This window comes from Amblyomma maculatum, chromosome 3 (assembly GCF_055883805.1).
Source record: "Amblyomma maculatum isolate TAMU_Amacu chromosome 3, ASM5588380v1, whole genome shotgun sequence".
Classification (NCBI taxonomy): Eukaryota; Metazoa; Arthropoda; class Arachnida; order Ixodida; family Ixodidae; genus Amblyomma; species Amblyomma maculatum.
In genome coordinates this window covers 156,999,567-157,021,607 of record NC_139346.1, presented here as the reverse complement: position 1 = coordinate 157,021,607, position 22,041 = coordinate 156,999,567, and the positions used below count along the sequence as shown (strand labels likewise).

Here is a 22,041-nt window from a genome sequence, read left to right as displayed (position 1 = left end):
AGGAATCGTGGTTAAGGGAGCAGCAAGTTCCTGTACGGGCGCGAGGACTCGCAGCGGGACCTGGAGATGGAAGCCATATACGCCGTCGAGTCGCAAAAATAAAATCGAAGCCTGCGTGTCCCTCATAATTTTGATTGCTTTGTTATAAAACATTTCGTTATATCGAGGTCCTGCTATAACTCCGCTGCCCCAGTACTCTCGCCACCGCAGGATTTCACTGTCTAAAATTGAGCACACATCCACAGCCTTTCAACAGAGGAAAAAAAAAAAAAAACTCGTGAGGCTTAGTGCTATATGTCTTAAGCCAAAAAAAAAAAAAAAAAAAAAAAACAATGCGTGCCATGCATGGTCACTGCACATTTGTGAAAAATAGTTATTCCTGAGGTTACCTTATCTGCCCACTTCTGCGGCCTTTAATGCTGAGATTGTTGCGTAAATCCAAACGTGTTGGTAGTCCGAACTGTGCATGGTGATTCTTTCAAGGGACGTCCGCAATGTCCTACAGAGCTGATTTTGACCTTGTTAACCCGATTACTGTTTCATGTCGTTTTAGGCGGTTAATAATGGTGTCATTAGTGCCCTCAGCTGTTAGAGCGATTCTTAGAGGCTGAATAAATGGTACAGTGTGTAAGCTTTCCTTAATTGTTTCTACAGCAACAGCTGGTAAGAGCCAGCTTCTCGATTAAGCGGGGTAATGGACGTCGGTGTCGTGGCCGTTGCAAACCAAGGTGTCATATGCATCACGCTGACTGCTCAGAAAAATTGGAGCGGCTTTCAAATTTCACCTTGACGGGTAATGGACGTCGGTGTCGTGGCCGTTGCAAACCAAGGTGTCATATGCATCACGCTGACTGCTCAGAAAAATTGGAGCGGCTTTCAAATTTCACCTTGACGATATGACACGACAACGTTAATTTCTCTCGGCTGCTGCGCCCCATCTGGATCCTCGTCTGCGTAACAATATACTTTGCTCTCTTTATCACGAATCCTTCAACTTCTCCCTCTTTTTTCTCACACATACTCATTAACATACAGTCGAAATCTATACCATTATGTGGATCACCCGCCATGGAAAATCACCCCTCTTTAACCCCCCCCCCCCCCCCCCCCCCTGTTTATCTTATGTGGTTTCGTTATGTGGTTTCGTGATTTCACAGTGCCCTCCGACCAGCCGCTATCGCAGTAATATAGTGATGTCATGTATACCGCAATGACAGCGAGCGCGCAAGGTTGATTACACATATGCGCCAACTCGGATTACTCTGATTATTCTGGTGACAGAGCGACATCATGGTTGACGTTATTGTGTTTGATATGGATGTTAATCGGCCGTTCGCGTTTAGTGCCAAATCTTACTAAACGCACCTACTGGCATCGGCATTTCGTAACGGGCTGGAAGTCACCGAAGTCTGGTTTATCGCAAGGTAAACGTCCGGTTAATTTTTAAGGCGAAGGCCTTTCTTGGCTCATGGGCTGTGGAAGTGTTCGCAGTAAACTTTCGCATGAAGCGACACTTAAGTAAAAAATGTCTCCACCAGGAAACGAACCACTATCCCTCCGACCCCAAGCCGTGAGCGCAAACCACTGCTCCACGCGAGCCCGTGAGAAAACCATCATAATTCTCCTTTTCTAGCGGGAGGATGATAGTGCGATGACAATGACGATGCAGTTAGTGATAATGATAATGCTGACAGTCTCGATGATAATGACGCTGCTGTGAGGGAAAATGATATTAGCGAAGACAATGCCGGTGCATTTAGTTGATAAGGATAGCGGAGATAGGAATGATGATAATGGTAGGAATGACAATGACGATGTAGCTAGTGAAAGTCCTCTAAAGTGGTTTTAGCATTTCCGCTCTTAAGTAGACGAGCACTGCGCAGTAATTTTTTTCTTACTTTCTCCGCATGGGGCACAGGTTCCGCATCGGAGCATGTGAACAAAGAGTTCAACAACATCAAGGACGACTGCGGCCTGAGCGGCTGGCCGTACTCCGACACGACGGAGTCTTCTGACTGGGACAACGTCTGGAAGGTCGCGGGCAAGATGTCCAAGCTGCTGGGTATCAATGCATTCATCAAAGTCACCATCGAGCCGGACCCGGACGAGGTCGACAAATTTGTCGTTGCGGTATGACGGCCTTTCTTTTGACAGGACAGGATGTCCTCTGCTGCGCTCGAGATCGAGAAAAGGGGAGACACTTTTCTTGTGAAAATGTCACCAAGTGCTTTCTCGCGGTTTGCACTATAGCTATAAATACTGCATGATAGCTTGTTGGTAGCTTATTGGTAGCTTGTTGGTAGCTTGTTGATAGCTTGTTTAGGTATTGAAGGTGAAATCGTCCAGGCGTTTTATGCGAAAGCCGAGACATGCTTGTAGCGGCTCTCAAAGCCAGGGAAAAAGGACACGCGGCCTTCGCGTACTGTGCTGTGGCCACTGAGGAATCAAGCACGAAGGCTGGAACTACAAAGTGTTCAATACATGTCTGTGCGTCTCTCCTTTGAAGAACTTGGCGAGGAAATAAGACAATGCGTTTGTAGAAAAAGAAGGTAGGAATAACTGCTAAATGCTTAGCTTTCGACAATTGGGTATCAGGGCTTGCTTCTTCAGAAAGGTGGTAGCCGAGAAATAGAGTTAATTTGACACTTGTATGAAAGAGAGAAAAATGCGTAGGGACAGTGGTACTACGAGAAACAAACTTACAGTTCTTAGTGTCTTACGAAAGTTCCTGCTGTTCATTTCAGGCCACTCAAATTTAGGAACAGGGTGGCGGGGGAGAGGGGGGGGGGGCGGGGTTGAGACGTTTGGGGTAGACGGGTAGAGTGTTCTTATCCAAAGGAAAATGTGGGCTGGTGTATTTTGATGTGCACCGCAGTTGGACGAGCCAGACGTGTTTCTCCGCAAGAGTGACGTCCACCGCGACAAGAAGGTGAACTGGTACACGGAGGCTGTGACCACGTCGCTGAAGGAGGGCGCCAAGATCGCCGGCTTGCCGGATGCCTCCAGTCATGCTAGCAGCGTGGTCACTTTCGTCACAAAGCTCGTCAAGGTTTGCGTTATAACTAGGTCATCGGTTATTGAGGAACTTCACAAAAAATTACGAATATTTCGGTGAAATAGACGTTCGCTGCCTGCTTTTTGAAGTCGTGCCGAATGCAGGAGTTGGACTGCAGCATAAACTTCTGCTTTCTGCGCCGGCAATTCAGTAGCACTGGAAAACGTTCTTGTAAGCTCGAACAAGAAGATCGCGAAGATTTCGCAATCTCGATTTCAAAGTGCTACTAGAAGAAATTCACCACTAGGATGCCGTCGAGCAGCCAGTATTTGGCGTTACAAACTTTAAGAGTGCGCAGTGTCGCTGTCTCAAAAGCGAAAACAGTGGACGTTAAAGACCCTGTTTTAGATATTAATCCGGAAGACCGCAACCCTCGTGTCTCATTGCCCGATGTAGGTATAAGACGGTCATCAACACACGTGCTGCTGAAGTGTACTAGACACTAAAGAGCATCAGTAATTCTACGGTGCCCGCGCTGAAAGGAAAAAAAAAACGACTTCATGTAGGACGGTTGCCTTTCGGTAACACGAGGTTTTGAGGAAGATGAAGGACAAGCGGCATGCAGCACTTTTCCTTCTTTACTAGCTCGATATTCATCTGGTGCTCCCCTCAAGTCTGCCGTTCCAAGCGTCACAGACAATTCTCGATCAGTGCATTTCGCAGCAATTGCCGCTGACTGCGCTGCATTCTTTCCTCCTCCACGGTAAACACATTCCGGAAGCACATTTCTCGCTCTCACCCTAACCTCGCCCTAACCCTCTTGGCGGTTCCCGCGGTAACTGCCGTCAGGTCACGCATTCTTGCGCTCTTGCCTTACTGATCCTCCTTCCATAATTAAAGCGAAAGCCTTTTTAGGCTCGTGGAACGAAATCCTGTGCTCGAGAGTTGTGCGCAAGATTTGTGCGCGAGATCTGTCATATTCCGCGAGATTCCGCGAGATGTATTCTCGTCGAGCGTTCCTGCCATCTTCAATACCACACTAGAACACACGCCAAAAAACGCCACGAGACAGGATCGATGGTGTACGGTCGAAATTCGCACTTGCCGGAGAAAGTGTGACAGATACTGCGCCCTTTCTTTCCTGTAAATCAATTGTGTTTATATGTAGCACTGCAACGAACGCCGATAAAAGGCAAACGATGAGAGGCAAGTGATACGAGAAGGGTAGGCTTTTACCGTTCTCCTCTTAAGAGACATCTAAGAGACACTTTATTTTTTTTTTCGTGGCAGTCCTTCTACGCTTGAGCATTTCTAGCGATCGCCGTGTCGAGCGCCCCCTTTCGGTGTGACCACCCTCCAAGTGATTCCCATGTTAACCACCTCCACGTACTGCTGTTGATATGGCGGCGTGAAACACAAGGAACGGGCGCTTATTAAGAGCTGCGGCTGTACAAAAAAAAAAAAAGAAAAAAAAAATAAGAAGCAAATTGCTGAGACTGGGGGCTCGGTACTAAATATCACAGGCAATGTTTGTAGTTAAGAGCTGTGATAACGGTGCTACGGTACATCCTATTTTTTTTTTCATTACCTCCTCTTTCCTTCAGAGCCTGAGTCTGCCGGCAAAGATGATCATGGGCACCACTAGGTACCGGATTAGGATGATAAAAGACCTTCCCGAGAAGTTAAAGAAGGTGAGACATAAGGTTTCTGTATTCCCGTATACGAGAAAGCACTCAAATTCTCGTCATCCAGAAATGTGTAAATTTTCTGGCAAAGTTCTCAAACCAAGCTTTTCACGCATTGTCTAACATTCTAATAAAGATCAACGTATACGCAAATGTTCCCTCAACAGACTTTTATCATTCTTCGCTATTAATTTTCAGAAACGCACCTCGTTGGCTTTCTATGACTGATCAAGCAACTTGCGAGCGCAGAAATATTTTAAAAGCAATTTTTTTTTGTGCTGCGCATCGGAAGTTTAGACCATTTCTATACAATGTTTCCGTAAAGGTATCTAGAATATCCCCCACTTGCCTCCCAATTAAGATATCTCAGAAACCTGGCCCTCTGTGCAGGCGATTTTCACGACATCGACACTGTGTAGCGATGGCAGCGCTGAGCACCCGAAACCGATCTGTTCACTCGTTTTCGAGTGCTTCGCCAGCGCATTTCACAATTCATACCTTGTTGCCATAGTTTTCCTCAGAAAATACTACTTCAAATTTTAACGTCATAAACGCCGCATTGCCACCGCACCACTATCATTTCGACGCAGAACTCGCTCGACAGATTCGCACTACGTGCTGGAGGTGCTGATAATAGCAGGTTTCGCACATCATCCCAAAAGCGTCTGTTTGCACGTAAACGAGATGAAGAAGACTACAGGCAACCTTTCATTGCTTTTCGACTGCCAACAATCGAACAGAAAGCAGCTTTGAGTGCACATATGTGTGTAGGGGTAAGATAATGAAGGCGCGGCTGATAAAGTGGTCATTGCATTTTCAGGGAGACGGCCTTTTTCTTCCAGGTAAAAGCTCGGGATCAGTATAGGTTCGTTTCCTTTTAAATAAAGCAGTATTGTGATGATTGTAGTTGGTCACTGGAACTTTTCGCGATACAACCGCAGCGCTCGACAAATTACGTTTCTTCGTAACCCAAGCTGCAATATATAAGCGCCGGCATTTATTTCCACGTGTGGATCTCGGTGCTTGTTTATGTTAAAGTAGCCCAGGGAGTGACCACAAAGACGCGTTGTTTCTGTAGCTTTGCTTTTTATAATTTGCTGACTCGTACATACGGGAAAGTAATGAGTGAGCCTGACGCACCCCTCTCCTTTTGTTGATTTCAGTACTTGTCCATTGTCGTCAGTTGCACAGTACCTCCGTCCGATTTAGGCAACGAAACCAGGATCCTGCTTAAGTCACCAGAGTTCATCACCGAGACGGTGCAAGCCCTTGTTGAAGGCCACCCAAGGTAAGCTCCTTCTTCTTTGATGCGTTAGCACTATATGATTCACTCCTGCCTGTAACCGTTGTGCGGCGTCTGAAGCCTCCGAGATCGAAAAGCAGTGACGCTCGCGCGACACACTTGTGCATGCGTCGATGGTTTGCGTGACGTCACAAGGCCACGTGACGTGGCCGAATCAGCAGGAGCTGCCAGCATGAATAGCGTTCTTGCGATGAGAATTGAACCCACTCGCACCCCTGAATTTCGATCCAGACAAGCTATTCGTAGACCTCGCAGATACGTTCGTATGGCTTAGACTTTTTCAGATGGTCTTACACATAATGTGGTAGCTAAAAAATGTGTGTTAATGAATATGCGGGACTCGAGTCCGAAGTGAAAACCGAAGCGTTAGCACACTCATTTCGGATTTGGCCGATGCACGCTAAATTGCCCTAATTTTCTTTGTATCTTCCGCTGCTTATGTCACGTGCACACAGTTACTCTTTCATTCACAAAGTGATCGCCGTAACAGCCCGAAGCAGGGTTGAGGGAAGTAGTCGAGACGTGCTGTTGACGTGGCGTGTGGACGAATGCTTTACATGTGAAACTGATTCAAACAACGGGCGAAAACAGGTCATTTACCGAATATGAATTTCGCCGTGCTTAGACGAACCAGGGGACTTTTTTGTGCCAGCAGTGCGGTCCGCTATGTTCCTACGCAGATATCTTGCACCATGCTCTTTACTTATGTTGAGTTACTAGTTATACACCGCCAATGCTCGAACATATCTTGAAAATGCGAGGAACCTATCGGGGTCAAACCTTTAAACGTTTCACCTTCCACGAATGCTCAGGAAGTCCAACTACATGGCTTGAGTGAAAGTGAAAATCATTGGGCTTTTTACTTAAGGAAAAGTGTTGCATTCCAGCATCACATCCTCCTCACGATATTTCAGTGGCTTTCAAATTACAACTTCGCATGATGTTGTCCCTTAATTGTACCCTTATTACTACTGCGCTAAGGCCTGATGACAAATGCACTACGTTTTGATGGGGATACGGCGAGGATAATCCGCGGACACTGATCTGTGCTTAAAAAAAGAAAAGCTTACAAATCGCAGTCGACTTCGCTCATGAGAATAGATGTAATCAGGATATGACTTGGAGGAAAAGGGCACTGCGTTTAAGGGCTAAGGTACTGATTACACAGTTTTCCCCTTTTAACTTTTTCCCCACAAAACCAGAGTAGAGTTAAGGAAGATATTTGCTGACGCATGCGCAGCGCCAGCGTCAACGCAGCGTCTTAACACAGGTTTGGGAGTGTACCGGGGGGGGGGGGGGGGGGGGGGGGGCATTTCGTTTAGGCTCCCGTTCCCGTTCTTCCCTGTTCTCCCTGTTCTTTCCGGTGACACGCCGACAACAGACGCTAAGAATGGTCTTTTTCTTTTTTAAAAAAAGTACTAAAATGCGTCTTATTTTTGCACAGCACATGCAGTTTGGGTCGCTGTTAACCCCAATGTCGATAAGCAGTTGAAGAGTTTAGACACCCTAAGGCAGCGGTGTGTACATTGCTGCTCTCTTCGCGACAGCTATGTGGAGATGAACTATCTGGGCTTTCGGCTGATGACGGAGCTGTCGCCATACCTCCCGGACACGGTGCACCAGCTGCGAGACGTCTGGTACACGCAGTTCACCGGCATGTACACTCCGACCGTCGACCGCTGGCGGGCCTGCATGCATAGCATTGACCGCGCCGTGCCGCTTTACCTGCTCTATCTGTACTCGGACCACCTCACCAAGTCCACCTTCAAGGAGGTCGTGGTGAGCACGCAACACTGCCCAGGCGGTACCACGTTGTTATCGGCTACTCTAGTCAAATTGCCCTCATTCCGTGAGGGGCCACTGTACAGGAATGTACTGGCGCTCTCTTGAAAGTCTACGATAGTGCCACAGACGGCTCGAAGCCACCCTCGTTTGGGCGCCATCTGGTAGTCTGAAATATATTCACAGCCTGATGCTTCCTGCGTTACTTGATGATGCTTGCTGCAACCGGTACCGCTTTCACATTTATGTAAAGTTGTTTCATTTGTGTTCCCTCGTCTACATCGTAGGACGTTTGCACCCTGTTGAATGCAAAAATGCGGGTTCCTGAGTCTCAGTGTATTATAAACCATAGAGCCTGAGCGCTCGTCTATGACAGACATCACAGTCGTGGTGCAGAGTTTTCATATTAACGGAGCACCGAATACAAGTCCACTCGATTCCCCTTTTCGTTAAAGACTGATTTTACAGGTCTTTCTGCCTATGTTGACCTTGTCCGGCCAAAAGAGATGCATTTATAGCCGAGAAATTAAGATTCAGAAACCTTCCGCCACTAAAATCACACTCAAGATGGGGGAGGGGGAGAGAGAGATTACGGACTGTTTGAAGTGCATGACGTTGCAGTGTAGGCTCTAGGATCCGCGGCGAAAATAGTAATGAAAAGAGAGAAAGAGCTCGACTCACGCATTTCGCTTCAGAAATTGTCCTGTGATGGCGGCACCATAGTTTCTGTTGTGGGAATTTTTAACTAATAATGGTTCGGTTTGCGCTTACAGTGGCGTTTTCCTGGATATAAATTGGTATCCTATCGACACAAGTTAATATTCACTGGACCCCGTTGTCCCTTGAAATAGTAATAATGCCAGGAAAATCACCATTTTTGAGTTTGTCTCTCTTTTTTTGTTTTCGTTGCAAAGAATTATTCTCATTCGAGCCACGAAAATGCTGAGCTCTAATTGCGCGTACTGCGTTTTCGCGGTGCTAGGCTAGGATGACCACTGACAAGATCGGCCGAGTGTTCGCGGAGAACATCAACAAGACCAAATGGATGGACAGCTTCACCAAGTACATCGCGGAAAAAAAGGTGAGGTAGCGCCCTCTATGTAGTTACACTGTGCGCTGTTGCCTTATCGAATAAACACATCGCAACAGGCAAAGAACAATGTAGCGAGACCTCATCACCTGCCTTATCTAAGAAATGCTTCGAGATTTCACATCTTTGCCTGCGTGTGCCCTTACGGTGCTTATCGATGTTTCAAACGTGCCTTGGCAAATATGCGAACTGGTTAACAGCGATGTTTTTGCTCGCATTAATTCTTTAGAGGTCGCTTACTTCAAGATATGGGTCCTAAGCTGGGTAACTTGTTCCACTGCTAATGTTAATTCTAATCGATATCTAGAGACGTCGAGGGTGATTTAGATCCTGCGAACTATATTTCACTAAACTGTGTCGGCCTCACTATTGTGCCGAAATTTATCTTGCAGATCATGTCTCAGAAGATCTTGAGTTTCTACCCCGTCTGGGTGGCCATCAAGGACAGATTCATTGAACACATCGCACAGGCATGTTTCTGTTCGCCTTTTATCATGTCATGACAAGTTCACCATCCTTACTATTTGCATGCCCTACCGATACATCCCTCTTAAAGCGACACCAAGGAAACACGCATGCAAGGACCATGCTGCGATGACAACTCAGTGCAGCATTGTCCTCGCGTCGTATTTCTTAAGTTTCGGCCACAGCTGCAATTTTTAAATAATGGTAATTATTAGTATTTAAATAATTTAAAATTAATTACTTAACATGGTCGTAAATGATTGTTCATATCTATAAATAACAATTATTAATTTATTAATTGATAACGAAGTGGTTAAACACATCCCCTTATTAAAAGATTGATTCTGTTTTGGAGTGATTGTGCGCGAAAATACGCGGAGAATGAAACTGACATGCAAAGAATAAAGCGCACAGTCACTGCTTTTAATGCTCATAAAATTCGCATTTGAGAGCCGTAAAACAAGAAACCTACAGCCCAAAATGATCGACGGTCGCGCATAAGCCAGGGCCGAAGCTGAAGCCGGGACTAATGGCTTTCCGTAACAGCTACGATGGGAACTGTTTGTCACAAAAATAAAGTTGTTTTAGCAAAACTCAAGGAACTGAAAACATGACTTTAGAAGGTCGCATAATACTTTTTTGCGTCGCTTCTTCTTTCTCCGTACCTGGTGTCTAGAGCATGCAAGCGAGTTCAGAGGCTAATGAGTTCCTCAAACTCATTCGATCGCGAACATTAATCGAACTTAACAGCATTTAACGTCCTCGTGTAATCATTAGATGTCAATGTCAGTCGACGCGACTGGCAATAATTTTTCTAGTGTGACAGAGGCATATAGGGATTTCACCCCCCCCCCCCCCTTCCGTCTCCTAACTCCAACCATGAAGTGCAGTGCTCACTTAGGTTGTAAGACCAGAGCTGTGCTCATAATAATAAAGAAATAAACTTCCGCTTTCTGCAGCTTCCAAATGGAATGGGCCAGGAGGCCATCAAGCAGTACTTCATATACATGCAGCACTTCCGAGAGGACATCTTCACGGCATACGTAACGCAGAAAGCCAGGATGAAGCAGTGAGTGTATTTGAAGTCGTTTCGGCAAGTGGTATCCTTCCTCACTCTCCCTAGGGTAATTAGAAAAGGCTTTGCAGAAATTCATGACCAATTTTCGGAGATTGACTTCAAGAAGATTTTTTTTTTTTGTTCGTGGGGAATACTGGGATTCAATGACCTTGATAATCACAACGTTTTAACGAGCTTTTTTTTTTTTCTATAAGTAGAAACAACCGGCGCTCTTCTGGCTGCATTCTCCGTGCGTAAGCGCGAGTACTTTGGGAAGCGACGCTAGAAGAATGACGAGTACGCACAGCAACTCACGCGCACTTTGTTTTCTCTGGAGTTTCATTGCTCATGAGCCTAGCCTTATATTGAGTTGGGGAGACTAGCGTGGCTGCGCTGGGACTACAACACATTGAACAAAAACCTCTGGTCCTTGATTATACATTATCTGTGGATTAGTAAAGTAGGTACTGGTAAATAGTTTATTCCGTGAACTACGCCTCTATACACTACATCTTTTAACTACCTGCATGGCCGAGAAACTGTATGTGGTGTTGTTGGTAGACGGCCCGATCACCAAGTTAGACACTGTCCAGAGCATGTTGCTATCGTTCGCCTAGCTAGCTCGTGTTCTAGCGAGGTTCACGGTCATGCTTTATCACCCTCGCCATAGAGTGTAGTTGAAATTTGTCTTACGGCACATGTTTGTGTGTGGACTTGTCTCTCCTCATGCGACCCACATTCTGATCCTCACGTTTTTGTCCCCAGGTGGCCTGGAAGTATTTTTGACACAACTGTTACCTACGACATCCAGAGGCAAGCTGTCTGTAAGTAGACACCCCGCATTTTGCCATCACAATCCCTGAATCAGATCAATCACAATACTGCACCTCTGCGGACAGCCTATTGTAAGCTGTGTAATTAAGCATCCACGGTGCCGTGCAGACTTCCAAGCTGCCCTTAGCATTTAGTGCCACATGGGGAAGCGAAAGCTCTGACACTCTGTACTGTGCAGCGTGCCATTTTATTAAGCACAGAGCGCAGCGCGTCGTTCGTGACAACTGTGAAGGTCGCATGTGGTAGATGTGGGCTTCTTTTGAAATGTACTCTCTTTTTCACTCCTACTTGGGGTGCGCAAAAATCTCTTTAGGGGCTTCCCATGACGAAGATGTCGGCGTGGTGTTAAGTTGACACAGCGACCAAATTAAAGGATTGCATTTTCCTGCACACGTGGATAACGGCAATCGGCTCCTTCAGCTGCAAAACTTTGTGGCAGTAAACTGTTGTGTTTGTTGTGGCTGTAGAAAGAAGGAAAAGAAAATGCACGGGCCTGCTACTGGCCCTGTAGCTGAGCCACCTCCGCTGCCTCGTGCAGATAGAATAGAATATAGAGAAGAAAGAAAAGCAGAGGGAAAGACACGCGCCGCAACAGCAGCCGTCGTCCACCACCAGCGGTGGCGTGTGCAATGACGGCCTACAACAGATAAAACTTCGGTGCCAGGCCAGCCCCCGCCGCAAGCAGCGGTGACCCACCTGCACCAGCCCCATCAGGGCAGAGCACCCCTGAAGGGTCCCGCAGTAAACTCTGCTACCAACTTCACATTCTTTGTTGGACGAGCGCTGTCATTTGTTGCCCTAATAGAAATGAGTGACCTGTTTTGTTTTTCAAAATGGATTATTTTTTTTATTCTTGTCGCTTGGTGCATCAACACGGGAGAGCGAACTCACTGTGTGAGTGATGTGAGTGAGGTTTTTCAACTAGCTTTTCCAGCAGATAAAGGCTTAAGGGTATAAAGAAAGCACGGTTATTCTATGCTCCCGATGCGTGGTGACTCACAAAAAAAAAAAAGAGCCATAAATCAAGGCATCACGTCCTTGCGTTGTTTCCGGTTTCGGACTGCTGAGCGTCGTTGCCTCCTAGAGCACTTACTGTTTCTCCTCTTTGCTTCCTCCACAGTCATTCCTATGGGTCTCTTCAACACGTCCGTTCCAACAAACAGTTCGGTCTTGTAAGTTGACGGCGTGGCCGGTTTGACGCGACGTTTCTTGATTGTGCAACATGTTAACGCCGCACTTAACGCGACAATGTGAAAGGCTCTGTTCACTGTAAAATCCGACATGGGCATCGCCTTAAGCGAAATACCACTGACGCGCCTCTTATGTGATAGTTTGCGTGTGACATGGCCGATCATCAACTGGTCGTCAGATTATGTGAGCCCCGCCGAGGTGGTGCAGTGGCTAGGGCGCTCGACTTCCATGCCCAAGGATGCGGAATGGAAACCCGGCCGCGGCCACCACTTTTCAGTGAAAGCGAAAAGCAAGGCGCTGGTGTGCTGCGCGATGTCATTGTACGTTAAAGAACCTCTGATGGTCGATGTTTCTGGAGCCCTTCACTTCGGCGTCTCATAACCTGGGGAGCTTTGGGACATTAAACCTCATAAACCAAACCAAATCAAACCAGATTATGTGACATCACGAAACCACATAAATGACAGAATTTGCAGAAATTTGTTGCATAAACATAGGGATAAGCATAAACATAGGGATAAGTGAATCTGTAGATAGTATCCAATAAAGCTGTCGCGTTTGATATTGATACGTGATATTGATATTGGTACCCAGCACCTCCACCAAGATGATACTTGGCAAGAAGGTTAGTTCGAGAACGCAACGGCTGATGACTTGAGTGAATGGTCGGGTAGGCGCCAACCTTCTCGTAGTACCAGCTGCCGTTGCTACACCTTCGTCTTCCTTCCGTGTCACTACCGTTGATCGTCGTCTTCTTCAACGTCCAGCGACGCAGGCCATATATGTAACAATATTAAACGTAACGTAACACGTGGTGGCAGCCGCATAAACTAGATGTCTTTGACAAGACTTTCTCGGTTTCTTGCACAATAGTAACTTCGCGGAATTCGCAGGATACGGAGCTGACTTTGCTCGGCACAGCGCCAACGTCCGTCAAACTTAGAACCTGTAGCTAACGAGAAAGAGTTGCACGTACAGGCAGGCTTTCAGAAACAGTCAAACAATCGAACCATCTTCTAGTACAAGAGATGTGAAACAACTTGACAGGTTTCAAGAAAAAACAGCGAAAAAAGACATGGACACGGGAGAAGAAACGCATACACACACATAAACAGTCGCTGGACTTAAACTTATTTGTAATTAGCACAACTATGTACTTGTAGCCACCTTCCTGTGCAAGCGCACATGGTAAAAAATTTGGGTCGCTTATGCATTTCAGAGTATGCTTTGATTAAAAATGCTTGAAGAATGAGTTGGCGTGCTTACACGGGAAGGTGGTTATAAGTATGTGGTTGTGCTAATAATAAACCAGTTGTAAGTCTGGCGAAAGTGTGAGTATATTCGTTTCTTCTACTCTGTTCTGCGCTTTTTCCACTGGTATTTTTTTTTTTTTTTTTTAGCAAACATGAGCTTAAGCAATCCGTCTGTGGTTATCACTGAGAAAAAATGCCGGTTTCTATCGGGGGTTTGAATTATGATTTCATTGTGTTTGTTTTTATTTGCACGTACGCTTGCGCAAGAAGTGCATAGTTATGCTAATAATGAACCAGTTGTAAGTATAGCGGCGATGTGTGTATATGCGTTTCTTATGCCCTCTACAAGAAAAGACTGACGCGCTGAAAGCGTTCGCTGACACTCACATTTTGTACAGATTATTGCGCTGAGGTTTACGTGGGACGAAGGGACGCAAATAAATAGTTCCCTCTATGAAGTGGTTAAGAGAATATTCATTGAATTTATTCAAAGCTAGTGGCAAGGGCGGAATTCAAGCTGTCTTCTGATTTCGTTACTTCCAGCGTCGTCCACTCAGCGCGCTATGGTGTCAGGCAGACCAAGGCCATGACGAAGATGATTTACGAAAAGAGTAAGTGCTGTTAACGGGTAAATAGGAAATATTCGCCCACTACGTTTTTTTCTCTGTAGGTTTTTCTCTGTAGCCAAACGCACTATTCTTGGGGTTGGCTCCAGTGGAATAAGTTATGCTCGTAGTTTTAAAGAAAATGCAATATCCATTCTCTCTCATGAACGCTTTTTTTCCTTCTTACAATCCATCTGTCTACTTATCAGTTTGGGGCATTGCGACCATGACGTCATTACGATCAAGCCTGTAGATCAGTACAGTGTTAATCACACTTAGCGGGAACACTGCTCCGCGTGGCTGTGCATGTGCGGAGAATCACTGTGTCCCAGCCAGTAGCAATTTCACGCAAAATGGCGGACAACACGAAGCACTACATCGAGGTCCCAGTAATCGTGCGTCGCTCAGTATTGATTTGCAAACTGGTTATGTGCAATGGGGTAAAGCCCGAGCATGACAACGCGTAGACGTGTTCCCGCTAAATGTCATTGCCACTGTATGTCATATCCTTCGCAAGTAGCATGGTGCCCTATTGCGCACCGTTTCGCCATGATTTCAAACTACATCTATGATGAAGGACACCCCCCCCCCCCCCCCCCCCCTTCTCTTCAACACCATTCCCACACATACTGGACAGCGGGTAAAGTGTGAATGGTACCAGTAGATACAGAATACGAAACAGCGCCGCGTATTTCAACCGTGGCTACGTTTCCAGCTAGGAAACGAGTGCAGCAGAATGATGGCTCATTTGAGCTGATTACCGAACGTGTTCGCACAACAATCACTGGAATGTGCTCTCGCCGACTCTGCGCAGGCTACTACTATGACACGGGCAAGGTGTTCCCCGAGATGGTGTGGAGCGAGACTTCGGCGCAGAATTTCGAGAAACAGCTCGCGTGCTTTGCTGACCAGTACAGCAAATTGGACGATCCCGTGAATCCGGGGCGCAAGGTGACTGTCTTTGGCTCTCCGAGCTTTTTGTTATCTGCTTCGGCGGGTACCATCGTGCACTTTATAAAGAACAAAATACTTTCCTGGTTTAAACTCCCTTCGGTACCTCTAGGTCTGGTATTTTAACACGTGTGGAAGATGTTGTGAGCCCATTGCTTCGATATGTCAGTTAATTCTCCAACTTAACACGCGTTTATATAAACTGTACAAACAGTGTGTATTAAGTGTTCAAAGAATATGCTTACTGCTAAAACGTTTGAGCCCTTCACGCGAGCTATATCAAGACGCAACGGCGTACGGCAACCGTCCCAATCAAAACTTCGTTCGACCTGGTGCTGTGGAGCCTGGTTAAACGTAGGGATAGATACCACCCGGCAACGAATCAAGTGTAAGATAAAAAAAAAATACGGCCGATTTGCATAATTAACCATATGCGAAGTATGTACGTAGCACTGCTTAACCGTTCTACTTCAGCACGTCAAGCACAGCAAACCTGTGCCGCAGTGTCTGACGGCTCGGCTTCATCCATTGCGACGCGAAGCAAACGCGCGGCGCAGCCGCGTCCTCAGCTTTCCTTACACCATCTTAAGAAATGAACAAAAACAAGTACAATGTACCTCTTTACAATGCAATGCTCTACGGCCGAAAGGTCTGGGGTGGGATCATATGAGCAGAGAGAGAAGAGAGAGGAAAACGCGTTTGAAGGCGAGCGCCAGTAAGGGCGCGGAGGTAAGCACAATCAGCTTCACTGAGGGGCTTTAGCTTCACGACGCGGCGAGCGGCTCAGAGCCGAGGTCCAGGAAGCACAGCGCGAATACGTCTGCTGTCCGAGAAGGCTGAGGAGTGACTGATGCGAGGGAGAGATGCCGAAGTTGAGGACGCGCGAGCGACACACGACTGATCATTCCGACACATGCCTGTGAAACGCTGTCCAGTGACGGCCACCACGTCTGCAACTGACATGCCCCTCTCTCACTATCTTACTCTCTCACTGGGTGCATCTATGCAACCGCTCAACCCCTCAGTGTTAAGTCGCGTGATGCGGACGTCGCTACTTTCCCTTCCTCCTATTCAAGTTCACGAGAAACGGATGGACAGAGAGAGAGAGAGAGACTTCTGCTGCATCTATACGGCCGCTCCACCTTTTGAATGCTGAGCCACGTGACGCGCGCGTCACCGCCTTCTCTTTCTCCACTTCAAGTTCACCAAGAGAGAGAGAGAGAGCGGCTTCAGACAGACATCGGCGAAATCCGTGATTGCGACTAGTAGTGCTAGCACTACTAGTCGGATGCAAGGGAAACAGGAAATCGGCTAACTGCGGTACGTCGCTGTCGTGATAAACGGCTCTTTCTTGAAGAGAATGACTTCATTTGTAAACATAATCGGGTCCCCTAAAAAGGCTCACCGTTTCACCCTAAGAGATTAATGATGATTAATGATGTCCTTGGTGAACATTTTCTTATCCGCTGACCAACGCTTTTCTTGTTATGCCTCCTCCTCCGTTATTCTTTCTGGCGCAGCTCAACGGATCCGACGTGCAAGAGTCCCTGTTCGAAGAAAGCGCTGCTATCATGCCTGCGTTCAAGGTGCGGAAGTTTTGTCGCTTAGCCTTAAACGCCATTCTTCATATACTGTGGGCACCCAGACCTTCCCAATTGTTTTTTTCTTTTTTATCTGCGTGCATGCTCCAATAAATGCAACAATAACAGAGCCAAATTAAGCCATGCCTTTGCGGGATTGTAGATGCTTTGTGCCTTTGTTGGTGTCCTTTAACGTGATCCTCGCAGGTAAAAGCGTCCTATTGGTTTTCTGCAGCCTTTTAACTGGCCGGTGCATGGTCAGGGCAAACCTTAAGGGCAAGATTCCGCTAGGCGTAGCAAAGCTAGAACAATGCTTTTAATATAGCCGTTTCATTACAACATTCCACAGTTAGCTGACAACTGAATGTTTTGTTAAAAAAAAAAATTGTACTTGTTAATTCTGACCCATTATCTCCTTGGTTGTGTGCGGCGATGTCATGGATTATAGGTTGGCTGTAGCACAAGCGGGACATCTATAATGCTTCGACAGTCATGCATCGTTTTGTTCATGCATCAAAATGCGCTCCTCGTTTCTCTTTACGGTTTTTTGAGCAAACAAACGCGTAATCAGTGTCCCTTACTTCTTGCAAAATTAAGGAAATATAATAGGTTTTTCCTCTTCCGAAGACGCCGCAGAAACCATTTAAGAGAATGGAACCATCGCTAGATGTTGAAATTAAACGTCAAACTGCCCAAAGAAGGATTTCAGGTTGCATCGATCTGCACGAAAGGAAAATAACTAAACTTGGCCGCACTTAGCGGAAAATCTAAGGACATAATAAGCGGTTCACTAATAACGCTCGTGATGATAGCATATAATAGCTGGACGTTGTCAGGACTGACATTTGGGGCCTATACGGGGGCGCTAATGAAAATGCGGTAAAAATAAATTGAACTGACCAGCGCATCTAGCTGTCGAAAGTAAAATTACTGCGGACTCCGACACGATATTTATGGTAATATTCTAAAGCTATAAATCCGTAGAGGCAGTTACTTTGTTTTCGAGTCGAACTTGAGAACTTTGCGTGGACCCCATAATTTACAAGTAATTATTAAAATGCGCTCCAGGAAGCAGCTCGCAACCGATTAGGGGCAACACCTCGTCGCGCGTTCGTAGGCGCCCCTTTCCCATCGGTATCATTTGGGCTTTCTGAGGCGGCCCTCTCATTGAGAGCTTCAAAATTACGCGTGCGGGACGGGCACCATCACGACCAGTTTTATCTAATCTTGTTTTTTTTTTTTCTTTGAAATATCATGCGTTCAGTTTATTGTGGCTGAAGGAAGAAAGAAAAGAAAATGCACGGGCCTGCTACTGGCTCTGTAGCTGAGCCACCTCCGCTGCCTCGTGCAGATAGAAGAGAATATAGAGAAGAAAGAAAAAGAAGAGAAAGGCGCGTGCCGCAACAGCCGTCGTCCACCACCGAAGCAGTGGCGGGTGCAATGACGGCCCACAACAGATAAAATTTGGTGGCTGGCTAGCCCCCGCCGCAAGCGGCGTTGACCTACCATATACCAGTTCGTAGGGCCAGGAACAGCCACCCTTCCCCACCTCCCACCCCCGTTCAGTTCAGGCGGTAGAGGAGTAGCATTATATTTAATCGCCGACAATCTTATTTAAGCTAGGTTTTTGCTGTTGTTGTTGTTGCGTGATGGAAGACTGATAGTTTCAGTAAATAGCTTTACGTAGTTCCTTTAACAAACAGGCAGTGGCGTGAATGTCGTAGAGGAAAGGGTGTATGTCAAAGAAAACGGCGAGTGAGAGTTTGATGGGGAGGTGAACTTAAACATTCACGTGGATAGGGGCTCATAGCTGGCACGTATATATAGATAGGGCATAGTTCATTCGGTGTACTCGACTGGTGTGGCGATGAAGACCGAGTGTGCGGGTGCCTCGTTCTAGCAAGAAATTGCTCACAGCACTCTTGCCCTACTCGTGGGCCTATTGCTTCGAGTCAGCTGATATACGAGCACGAACAAAAATCACAGATCATAATAAAGGCTGCTTCACATGCAAGCAAAATTTAGCGCTCACAATTTCTACCATCGAGGCACCAAATTCTATTTCGAGGGGTTCGGGCCACGAGTATCCAACACGTTGGAAGCTTCACCGCTTCGCTTCCATTTGAGCACAATTAGCTCAATCACTTGCACGTGAATCAGACTTAATCCGCTATTTTTTCACGCCCGTTCATCGCGACCATTTTTTTGCGCACCTTTCCAGGCTTTCCATCAGCTGCTGAACGTCTTCAGGATATGGCAGCGAGATTTCCGCATGATGAACGCTGAGCACCTTTCCTCAGACAAGCTCTTCTTCATTTACTACGTTCTGGTGAGCCTCGCTTTGCCAATACGCTTCGTTTTGTGGCACATTTGTGCTTTTCTTCATTCCTAGGTAATTGTGAGCTCTGCCAGGCAACGCCTCTAAAGCGAGCAATCAGTACCTATTTCGCGATAATGTCGCTTAATGAGCGGGATTGGCTTGGTCGGTGCTTGCATGAAAATGAACATTTCGTCATTTCCGCGCTTGTGATTTGATGCACCATTAGCTGTGCCGGTTGAAAAACTTGGTTGTGTTAAAGGGCGTGTTTTTAAAAAAAATGACGAGGGACTCCAGCGACTAAAGTAGGGAAAGACGAAAGTCTGAGGGCCGTATTCTGCTACGCAATAGCATTAATGAGTAATTAATCAAATAATTTGTCCTTAGTTATATGTTGAATAATTAGTCAGTAATCTGTTAATCAATGAGTGACTTATGTATCAATTAGTAAACAATTATTTATTAATTAATAATTGCTCATTGATGGACACATGAACATATAAGGCAAGCATACATGTTTACTGTGGTGGTGCTCGTGATTGGTTGAGACCTCTATGGCGTCATCCCGCCTCGGCCAATCAGAGCTGCCGCAATAGCGGGACACATTTTGTCCACAACAGCATGAGCCATTAAAGGCTTTCGCATTAATAAAAGTAATGCTAGCACAGTATTCTAAGCGGTATAGAAATTGTATGCACAAGAAACGTTTATGCAGTGATTTAGCAGGAACACCACGCTTATTGCGAATATCATTCAACTTTCACTTGATAATTGCCATCAAAGTGTCTCGAAGGCGTTCACTTCCAGTTATAACAGAAAACAATATCACCATAAGTAATAGACGAAAGTAATAATGCTTAGTCTTCTGCAACACTAAAATATAAATGCAGCCTCACCAAAAACTTTCCCGAACAATTATCATGAATTCCTCTGCTGCGATCCACGACTGTGAAACGTTTCCACAATCCATGAGTGCGCCTCGACTTTTCACGCCCCTTGCCTCGAATTCAGTGAAATTTCTAGAGGCGGTTCAAGATCATCATGAGCGATGCGAATTGCTACGACACTCCAAAAAAAAAAAAGTGTGATGGCTTCCAGATTTATGTGAAGACGCATAAACCAATGCACTTGCAAAGCGCAATTAAAAAAAAACGAAACAAATGAAGCGTACTTGATGCCGCTAAACACGTTTCTCGCTGTTGTCGCACACTCACTACACAGTTTCGACTTTAGCCGCTAGGAGAGCCATGCGGCGCTGCTGTTGCACCGGCAGATTTGAGCTTAGTTCACTAACGTAGCGTAAAAAAAAATGTTGGAATGATAGCAGGGATAATGGCATCATCGAAAACACATGGTGCGAAACGTTAGGCTTTCATGCGACGTCTTCTCTTTGCAAATTGCGAATTGCTACGACGTACCCTTAAAGGGTGCGTACATGCCTAAACGACTGTACACAAATCATTTCGTCCGAAACTGCCAGGTTCTTTCACTAGCTACCCTTTCCTTTGTAGGACTTCTGAGGCATCTTTTTTTTCGATCCACTCAAATCTCACCTCTTTATTTCCTCTACTGTTGCCTAAGTCATGCGATTTCTATTCTAGGACAACTGCGTCAAGGCCAACCAGGACTACATGACGTACCAGATGTACAACACCAACCAAGCTCTGGTAAAAGAGAGGTAAGAGTTGTAGAACTTTCCTGCTTATTCGCCTGCCCCTCCCAAGCTATGAGTTACAAAAGGTGTGGCGGTCCGGATTATGTCAGTGATATGGCCTTTTTGCACGCAGCTTCGAATTCAGATATGAGAACAATAGTAATTCGTCCCAGCATTCTAGTATGGTCGTCTTTTGCAATTTATTAAGCAGCGGAAACTGCTGGCGTCGTAGCAAACCTTCAGTACAGTACTTCCTGAAGAGTGCCAGTGTACAGTGAAGTGTAGGTACCTCTAACATGTGCGACAAGAGATGCATCTAGAGATGCATCAAGTGCTAACTTGTCCGCTGGCGGCGCCAAGGTCGAAACATAGCCCAGTTCTAGCATTAATTGTGCTAAGTTTTTAGAGTTCTTGACAGCCTTGCAACGAGGGCTAAAATTTCGTTTCCGCTGTTTAACCGATTCGTGTTCTTTTATTTCATCGTTATTACGAGGCGATGTAGTTCCTACCAGTGCAGGAGGACCTAGGTATTAAAACGGGCGGGCCCTGGCTTATCCGACTAGAAAATGGCAGCGAGAACAACTATGCAATATCACGAAATGACCACATATTTCTAATGTCTTCAGATACTCAATATCCTGGACCTTATATAATGGTCGCTATCGCAGTGAGAAATCGATGTCGTCTTCTGTTATTTTGCGTCTCATCGTCACCACTACCGCCGTTATCGTTGGCGCAGGGTGACGCTGGCCTTGCAGAACTCTCGCGAGTTCTCGCGGGTCTTCGAATGTGCCCCGGGCAGCCCCATGAACCCTCATCAGAAGTGCAGCGCCTGGGGCGGCTAGCCATCGTCGGTCGAGTACCGCAAAGTGCAAAGCTGATGGAAGCTCAAGCCATGACTGGGCAGGAGAAAAGAGACTCCTGCATCTTGCCCTCCCCTTTCCACCATCACAGAGTGGGCAGAGAGGAGGAAAAAAAAAGTTGTGTGGAGCCGCGCACACACCATCTGCGCAGCCCTGCCTCCTTGTGCGTGGGCCCTGGCCGCGAGACGGGAAACTTCATTTCCTCCCCAAAAATAAAGTGTCATTGCCTCCTGTCATCGTCAAACCGGTGATGTGCGCGCACTTCTTTTGCTGGGTCAGTAAACGATTTCGCACTGAGCGCCGGCACTACGGATTGCTCACGCGACGTTCTCGACAGCAGCAGCCGCAGTCTTGCCTGCTAATGTGGCGGTAAAGTGGTCACAGCTTAGGGAAAGCTCAGCTATAACACCAGAGCT

General features: G+C 46.4%; 1 protein-coding gene across 1 annotated transcript in view; it reads left to right on the top strand.

Annotated features, from left to right (window-relative positions):
• LOC146196589 (membrane metallo-endopeptidase-like 1) overlaps positions 1-21,607 on the top strand; it is a 30,383-nt gene extending 8,776 nt beyond the window's left edge. Inside the window, exons 5-20 of the mRNA XM_084597041.1 lie at positions 1,919-2,130; positions 2,876-3,049; positions 4,600-4,686; positions 5,844-5,968; positions 7,531-7,762; positions 8,748-8,846; positions 9,248-9,325; positions 10,280-10,389; positions 11,143-11,201; positions 12,332-12,383; positions 14,199-14,266; positions 15,075-15,211; positions 16,732-16,797; positions 19,013-19,120; positions 20,710-20,786; positions 21,502-21,607. Of these exons, the coding sequence (XP_084453167.1) occupies positions 1,919-2,130; positions 2,876-3,049; positions 4,600-4,686; positions 5,844-5,968; positions 7,531-7,762; positions 8,748-8,846; positions 9,248-9,325; positions 10,280-10,389; positions 11,143-11,201; positions 12,332-12,383; positions 14,199-14,266; positions 15,075-15,211; positions 16,732-16,797; positions 19,013-19,120; positions 20,710-20,786; positions 21,502-21,607 (1,790 nt within the window). The remainder of the gene's footprint in view (positions 1-1,918; positions 2,131-2,875; positions 3,050-4,599; positions 4,687-5,843; positions 5,969-7,530; positions 7,763-8,747; positions 8,847-9,247; positions 9,326-10,279; positions 10,390-11,142; positions 11,202-12,331; positions 12,384-14,198; positions 14,267-15,074; positions 15,212-16,731; positions 16,798-19,012; positions 19,121-20,709; positions 20,787-21,501) is intronic.
• Positions 21,608-22,041: the final 434 nt, after the last annotated feature.